Source organism: Myxocyprinus asiaticus, chromosome 13 (assembly GCF_019703515.2).
Source record: "Myxocyprinus asiaticus isolate MX2 ecotype Aquarium Trade chromosome 13, UBuf_Myxa_2, whole genome shotgun sequence".
NCBI lineage: Eukaryota > Metazoa > Chordata > Actinopteri > Cypriniformes > Catostomidae > Myxocyprinus > Myxocyprinus asiaticus.
Genome location: NC_059356.1, coordinates 50,074,814 through 50,083,617, shown reverse-complemented (window position 1 = coordinate 50,083,617; position 8,804 = coordinate 50,074,814). Strand labels below are relative to the sequence as shown.

Below are 8,804 nucleotides of genomic sequence, written 5' to 3'. Positions count from 1 at the left end.
TTGGCTCTATTGGTCCCCAGTGAATGGACCTCCCTCCATAATTTTCGCTTTCGCTTCATCATTTTATTGTTCCATTTGGGTTGAAAAAGAAAAACCACTCTTCATTGCCTATTGTAACGTAGCTGGACGTGGAATCCAAAAACAAAACATAAATGACTTGACTAGACTTGACATAACTTGACCATAGACTACATTACACTAACAATACCTGACACCAGACAATGGCAAACATGAGGGCTTAAATACAAGAACATGGGTAACAAGTAAACAAGACAACCAATCACAAGACTAAACTAATAAACAAGATAACAAGACTAAATGAACGTAAACCAATGAAAAAACAAGACTAATAACAAGGTAACCAAAACAATGAACCAATGAAAATAAGACACATGAACAGGGGAAACACATGACAAGATCAAATGAGGGAACAGGAAATCACATGACAAGACACCACATGAACTGAACAGGAAATAAACTAGAAAATAAAAGAGATGAAAAAACATGAACCAACAGAATAAACATGACATATCATCCCCCCCCTCCCCCATCTAGGGGCGGCTCCCGACGCCCCAAAACATAACAAAGTTAACAGGGAACTGGGGGGAATGGTGGGGTGCTTGAGACGTGGCCTGGTGAGACAGGGCATGGGGTGTGGCCTGGTGAGACAGGGTGTGGAGCATGGGAACAGGGCAAAGTCAATGGAAAGTTGGGGCCCTGAGAGGCTCGAGGGGCGAAGCCAAAGGGGATGAGGACCAAGAGGGAGCTGCAGGGATGGAGGTCCCCAGTGGAGTGGAGGCAGGCCTGGACCGTGGAGCAGAGGCATGCTTGTGACATGGCATGGAGCAGTTTGGGGCTTGGCTGACACATGGCATGGAGCAGACTGAAGCTTGGCTGTGACATGGCCTGGAGCAGACTGAAGCTTGGCGGTGACATGGCCTGGACCACATTGAGGATCCAGGGCAGAAGGTGGCACAAGCTCAGTGACCATGACGTGGAACTCGGGCTTGGCGGCCATGACGTGGGGCAAGTCATGGAAGGTGGAGCTGTTGATAATTGGGAAATTACCTCCATGGTCGTGAACATGGACAGAGACTCGGGAACGACCTCAGTGGTCGTAAACATGGACAGAGACTTGGGAACGATCTCTATGATCGTGAACATGGGCAGAGACTCGGAGACGACCTCTGTGGTTGTGAAAATGGGTAGAGACTTGGGAACAGAAGCCTTTCTCCTCCTCCTCCTCTGGGAAGCCAAGGCTGGCAACGCAGGCTCTTGGATGGACAAGGCTGGCAACGCAGGCTCTGGGACGGACGAGGCTGGCAACGCAGGCCCTGGGACGGACGAGGCTTCCAGCTCGTTGGCCCTGGGACGGACGAGGCTTCCAGCTCGTTGGCCGTGGCAGGCGTGGGCGTTGGCTCGTTGGCCATGGCAGGCGTGGGCGTTGGCTCGTTGGCCGTGGCAGGCATGGCCGTTGGCTCAGCATCTGCCTCCCCCACAGTAAATGTGGAACCAGTAATCTGCAGGGCTAGGTCGATATACTGAACCAGACTGCGGGAACTGCGACCGCCAGGCATCAACGAGGAGATTGGCTCACTCAATTCGAAATGAAACAGTCTTTGAGGGCGACCTCATTAAAGTCATCCTTGCTGGCCAGAGTGCAGAATTCCCCCACATATTCCTCTAGGGAACGATTCCTTCCTCTAGGCGCAGGAGTCGGATTGCTGGGTTCGTGGTTGGCGATCAGGTATTCTGTAACGTAGCTGGAACCAGGCAGATGAAGAGATGATGGTGAAGTGATGAATCCAAGTGCAGTTTATTTTATAAACGTGGAATCCAAAAAACCCTGACTACAAATATGATCAAAACAGGACATGGACATGGACATGGACATGGACGACACGACACGACACGACACGACACGACACGTCTTGACTTGAACACCAGACAATGGCAAACATGAAAGCTTAAATACAAGGACATGGGTAACAAGTAAACATGACAACCAATCACAAGACTAAATTAATAAACAAGATAACAAGACTAAATGAACTTAAACCAATGAAAATACAAGACTAATAACAAGGTAATCAAACAATGAACCAATGAAAACAAGACACATGAACAGGGGAAACACATGACAAGATCACATGAGGGAACAGGAAATCACATGACAAGACCTGAACTGGAAATAAACTAGAAAATAAAAGAGATGAAAAAACATGAACCAACAGAATAAACATGACACCTATAGTTATGCCACTGTACTTAAGTAAACAAGAGTATACTTTTAGTAAAATCATTAGTATACAATGGGTCTCCTCCTAAATCTAGTGATCTGCTTAACTGTTTGGTGCCTACACAGCTGCCTTCTATGGCAGTGTGTGTGTGTTATGAAAAGCGCTATACAAATAAAAATGACTTGACTTCTATGGCAGCATCCTAATTGCTCACAGCTGATTTCAATACAGGTGACATGAAAGGAACGATGCAATACTATCATTAAAATCAGTTATATATGTTTAAGTATTGAACAGATAAGTATACTTATGAACAAATTTGATCTTCCTTCATCCATCATTTTGGATTTCTTTTCACTGAGCTCATCACGGTGCGTTCTGGGATTGTTTCCCTGTCTCAACTTTTGGATTCATTTCCCGAGGTAATCAGATCCAGCTCTGTTCCTGCTTGGTATCGGACTCCAATGCTACGTGTCTCTGAGTGACGACGACAAACTACAGCCGGTGCCAGCCAAACATCACTTCAGTGTATTACGATGGACTTCAGAGGATGAACTGATACCAACTCCAACTGTAAGACATCGGATACTTCATATGCCACTGCCTGAACCTTGGACTTAGGATAGACCTCACCGAACCTCACCGAAATGACCTGCAGGTTGAACTGTGATACACCTCATTGATCTCTGCTTGCATCACCTTTGTCTATTGATGGATTACACTCTTGAAATGGAATACATAGACTATAATTGAATTGCCAACAAAACCCTTCATCAGCCAACTAACAAAGGGCAATGCATCTATGTGAACTTCTGCTGTTAATCCAGGATGAACTTCAATGACATGAGTCATTAATCTGCACTATACATAAGTAATATTGTCATTATATTCATGATGTTAGTCAGAGGGGAACTGGCCCCCACAGTGAGTCTGGTTTCTCTCAAGGTTATTTTTCTCCATTAATCAACATCTTATGGAGTTTTGTGTTCCTTGCCACAGTCGCCTTCGGCTTGCTCACTGGGGTTATAAATACAATTATTATTTAATTATTTAATTTGTATACACAATTTATAATCACATTTTATCAAACTACACAATGATGACTCTAAGACATTATAAATATTACAGTTTTATCTTCTGTTAATGCATGATCTTCTGTAAAGCTGCTTTGAAATTATGTGTGTTGTGAAAGGCGCTATACAAATAAAGATGACTTGACTTGACATGTGATGTTGCCTTAGAATTTGGACAAAATTAGGTATTTTAGGAGGCATCTTAACTAATTTTCCTACTTTTGGGTTCCTGCTCATGAGGCCTTATGCTGCCTCTGTAGGCAGATCACTAGGTTTTTTTTAACAGATCTCATAAAGTATATATATATATATATACAGTGTTGGGGAGTAACGAAATACATGTAACGGGATTACATATTTAAAATACAAAATATAAGTAACTGTATTCCACTACAGTTACAATTTAAATCATTGGTAATTAGAATACAGTTACATTCAAAAAGTATTTAGATTATTGAAGAGATTACTTTGCATTTTGTTGTCATTTGTTTCATTTAATATTTAGTCCTTTCAGATGGAAAACATTTATACATATAAATGATGTGATCCAATGTGCATTTGAACAGCGGTGAAACACTTTCTTATGATGTGTTACATTCATACGAGCAGACAGAGAAGTACGTTTGAAGTAAGTTTGGACAGAATAGAAATAAACCTTGTGTAAATTGTCAGCTTTACGCTAAGTTAAAATGCTATTTCTAGCCATTTTACATGCACATGTTACCAGGTACAATCATATTTTTATATCAAGAAAATTCACGTTAGATCATCATTTCTTTTTTTCTAGTAAGACCTTTGATATTAGGGCAAAAATCAAAGATGTGTTTTTAAATGCACACACTTCAAAGTAATGTTGTTAATATGTTTCAATTAAATAATGCAACTGTTTGCAAATAATTGTATAATTTGCAAATCATTTTTAATTTTTAAAATGCAAATAATTTAAAGTTTTATACGTTTATACAATACCTCTGCCACTTTAACATGGTTCTACATTTTACCTGCACTTATAGGAGATGGAACAGGGTGATCTTCATGCATATCATCAGGGGAGCTGATCTCCTCCTTTCCAAGCCGCTCACTCTCCTTCAGGCACAATATAAAGTATTTCAGGCATACATGAAGAAAAACAATATGTATTTTTCTCATATTTAAATCATGACATTACATTCTGTTCTCCTGTTGTCTCTGTTTGGTTTGACATCACCACTGTAGCAATTGGCTTTCTCAGGTCAGTCTCATCTGCAGCATTATCTGTGTTATCTTTTCTATCCATTTGTGATGTATTATCCCCCTTTTCATTGTATTCATTATCCTGGAAGTAGAGGAGTAAAAGGAGTTATGTGGAGTTTATCATAATAAAATATTTCATAGAATGTTAAGAAGACCATTATTCTCTATTGAATCCATTATTATCTTATTTTCCTTATATTTTTCTTCCAATTCTCAATTCAAAGGAATCAATTAATATTTCACTCACCGTTAATCTTTTGTCTTTTTCAGATTGCTTATGGCTTCTCAAAGGCTTGGTTTTAGCCTTGTAGTTGATTTTTTCTTCAGTTTCCGGGGCTTTTTGTGTGAAACAGCAACAAAAAGCTATATAGAAATGTAACTTCAGTTCAGACAGTTGTTGAAAATTAATTACAAAGGGGTGGAGGTTGTGATATAAATGGTGAGACAGCAGGAGGAAATATCTTCATTTCATGAAAGAACCCAAACCACCAGTTAATTCACTTCAGTGTGTGCCATAGGATACTGGACACTCTTGAATAATTACACCAAACCCTACATTATTCCCTACTTTATCCTGTGTCCATACCAACAGGTAAGCACATCCTAACACATGTTGTGGGAGTGTGAAAAAGTTAATGATATCTGTATGATCTAGTTTAATCAGAAATTACTAAACAAATCATTACCATTAACTGAATAGTACTCTTGTTAAATAATTCCAGAATCAAAATCTCTAATGAACAGACTTTCACAATTTAAAGATATAGGCTAGTATAGTTAGAGTTCTCTACAGCTCGATCCAATAAGACAAAACCATATTTTATATAGTGTATATTAGGTCTGGATAAATATATAGATTTTCAGATGCATTGCAATCTTCATTTTAACAATATGGATTTTGATTCTTAAATCCCAAAATAGATATTTTACTGTATTTGCAACCTTCTACAAAGTGTTTAAACCACTTGCATTGGCAACCAAATGATGCACTATGCAACTAAAATGTCTGTAATTACAGCCACTGGCTGGTAAATGTTGATATTTCACTCAGAAGTGATTTCAGTACTATAGTAGTGAATATCCTCTCACTGCGTGTTGAGAGTAAAAGTTATTCCATGTAATGTGTATCCAAAGACGAGATCCACACAATCCATTTGTCAATGAGTAAGGTCTCTTTTAATATCCTTTCTGTTCTTTACAGTCAGTTGTTGATTAAAAATAACAAAAAAGAAACTTAAATTATAAATGTAATTCTAATCATGCACAGCACGAATGCGCTAAAGCCATGCACTCTTTATGTGTGCTCAAACCAAAACAACACACCTCTGAGAAACTGCCGCCGTTATTAAAGAGAGAGTACGTTTTCTTCACATGTTCTACATCAGTGTTAATACTTGTAAATAGTATAAATTATGCATATAAGTGATAAACATGGAAAAATTTCAAGATTTAAATTTTGATGGAATACATGGATTTCTACATCTTTAAAGAGAAAAATGTGACCAATGATAAAAACCAAAACTAATGAGAAAATATAATTTGTACAATTTTATATTTTTCATAATGTAACAAGAAGGACCTCTGTATAATTAACAGCATTAACTGAGAGAGATCTTTCATATTCATATTTAAGCAAAATGGGTAACACTTTACAATAAGTTTTCATTTGTTAACATCAGACAACTAAATTAGTTAACAAGAAATATACAACAGTTACTTCTGGTCCTTGAATCTGATTGGATGAGAGACGTTCTATGAGTTCTGATGGTCACCATCATCACTCAGATGCTTCACTGTGTGTATCACTCCACTTGTGTTCGTGCTGTTCTAAACTAAAGTGTAAGAGCAGTACAGATGTGTTAAGTGCTACATGTGTCTCTTTACATGTAATTTTTTGACGTTACATATTTTAGCCAGCAGGTGGTGGCAAAAGATCATTTTTGTGTGTAATATGAGCCAGTTAGGTGACGTGAAGTGAGTTTTCATTCATCAGCACTACGTGATCGCTCGCATTACTACTACACTTCTAAAGCTAGGAAATAGCTTTAAACGGCTTTAAACTAACAACTTCAGCATTAAGGCTCATCACAGCTGAGAGACACAACAGACTGATTAATTAAACAAATTCAAGGCGTTTACCTCTTACCGGAGTTTCCACATTGGAGAGAAAATACTGTTCAAATGGCGGAGGAGATCGCGGTTTCTATAGTGAAAGACTCCTGCGCACCAGCTACCACGAAATAGGGATTGTATCTTTATTAACATTAATAAAGATGAATGAATGCTGTAAAAAATATATTGTTCATTGTTAGTTAATATTAACCAATGGAACTTTATTGTAAAGTGTTACCAAAAAATGGACATTATATATTAAATATACCTATATGAATCAGTATCGAATTGAAATCTGAATTGATTAAACAGCTTGTAAATTGGAATCGAATTAATAGCGAGCTCTTCTGTATAGTACCATAATAATACATTTATATACCTTGTTGTGACACTAACGTTGCACAGTCATTATAATAATCATTATTGATCTACAGAGTCTTGAACATAGGTTTGATTGGTTCTCATTTGACAGCTCTGCCATGAGATTCACCATTTCAGTGAAAAAGGGTAACAGAGCACACACTCAAATATGTATATCAGACAGCATTTGGGTATCGAGTTGAGCTGATACTCAGTACCACCGGTACTGTTGAGATACCAGTATCTTTTTTGTTTTAGTATCAACATGGTACTGAAGTACAATGGGGATTCAAATACAGCTGCTGAGAAAATGACAGTAAATTTGCCACTATTCTCTCTCTCTCTATTTTTTCCCCCTTTTGGAAAACAGTCTAGTGGAGACGGAATGGTATTGGGAAATGTCACAAGTCAAATTTGAACTTGTGAGCACCAGATACAATATACTGATGGAAGTGAATGTCATTGATCATCAGAATGAATGACTCCAATAACACGATTGTTCATTTTACCTGCACTTATAGGAGATGGAACAGGGTGATGTGAGACTTTAATCATTTCATCTTCATGCATATCATCAGGGGAGCCTTCAGTTTCCGAGCAGCAAAAATATAGAACAAAATAATAATAATAATAATAATAATAATAATAATATAGAAATGTAACTTCAGTTCAGACAGTTGTTGAAAATTAATTACAAAGGGGTGGAGGTTGTGATATAAATGGTGAGTCAGAAGGAGGAAATATCTTCATTTCATGAAAGAACCCAAACCACCAGTTAATTCACTTCAGTGTGTGCCATAGGATACTGGACACTCTTGAATAATTACACCAAACCCTACATTATTCCCTACTTTATCCTGTGTCCATACCAACAGGTAAGCACATCCTAACACATGCAACCAACACCACAATATGAAAACAAATATGATCAGTTCTTCTCACTGATATGCATGTGTTTTCTTACCCATATTGCTGTGTGATGAGTTTGAGGTTTGGAAATATTAGTCTTGTTGCTGGCAAATAGATTTTCTCTTTAGGAGAATCTGTGACTTCATCTGTGATTTCATCTGTCACAGAGTCACTAAAAAATGAAATTCAGTAAATGAATATCAGTAATATCAGATTAGTCATTGTATAAAAAATAATTATTTCAAATTATGCATTATCAAAATCCTTTCTTAAGTACATTAAAGCCAGTTTGTGAACTTGTACATCTGCAGCTCGCAGTTTAACATTTAATTACTTAAATAAATAATTTAACTGGAATGTTTCATTTAAATTTTAAGTAAAATTTTGTGCAACTCTTTAATTTGTTTTTGTGTGTGTAAATACAGACTAAAATGAAATAATTTTAAGTCAAACCTGAGAGTGGAAGTCTTTCTCTGTGTGTCATCTCTCCGTTTTCATGATTCCAAACAGAAAATTAAATGTTTTCATCTGACTATTATATAAAGACAAGAGGTGTGTCTTATTTTCTTGAAATCACCTGACAACAGAAAGAAAATCATATTACTCTTATTTTGTATTTTCATCCTGATCTCTTATACTGATAGAAATGTAAACCAGTCAGGCAAGACACAGTTTACAGAGATACATTTCATCACTTGTTCCAGTAAATCACATTTTAAACTGCAATGACCCTTGCAGAAGGTTTAGATTCTGTACATTTCACACAGTCTCCAGTCATAACAAGAATAGCTCACACACTTAAGATTAGGGGCATAACTACCATTCCCACATTTGCACATACCAGTTCTTACATGAGAATAATGTATTTCTTGAATAG

At 37.5% G+C, this 8,804-nt stretch overlaps 1 protein-coding gene across 1 annotated transcript in view; it reads right to left on the bottom strand.

Annotated features, from left to right (window-relative positions):
- LOC127449803 (interferon-induced very large GTPase 1-like) overlaps positions 1-8,428 on the bottom strand; it is a 23,870-nt gene extending 15,442 nt beyond the window's left edge. The window contains 5 exon segments of the mRNA XM_051713358.1: positions 4,315-4,399; positions 4,482-4,628; positions 4,794-4,909; positions 7,983-8,099; positions 8,381-8,428. Of these exon segments, the coding sequence (XP_051569318.1) occupies positions 4,315-4,399; positions 4,482-4,628; positions 4,794-4,909; positions 7,983-7,986 (352 nt within the window). The 5' untranslated portion in view covers positions 7,987-8,099; positions 8,381-8,428.
- Between the last annotated feature and the right edge of the window lie 376 nt (positions 8,429-8,804).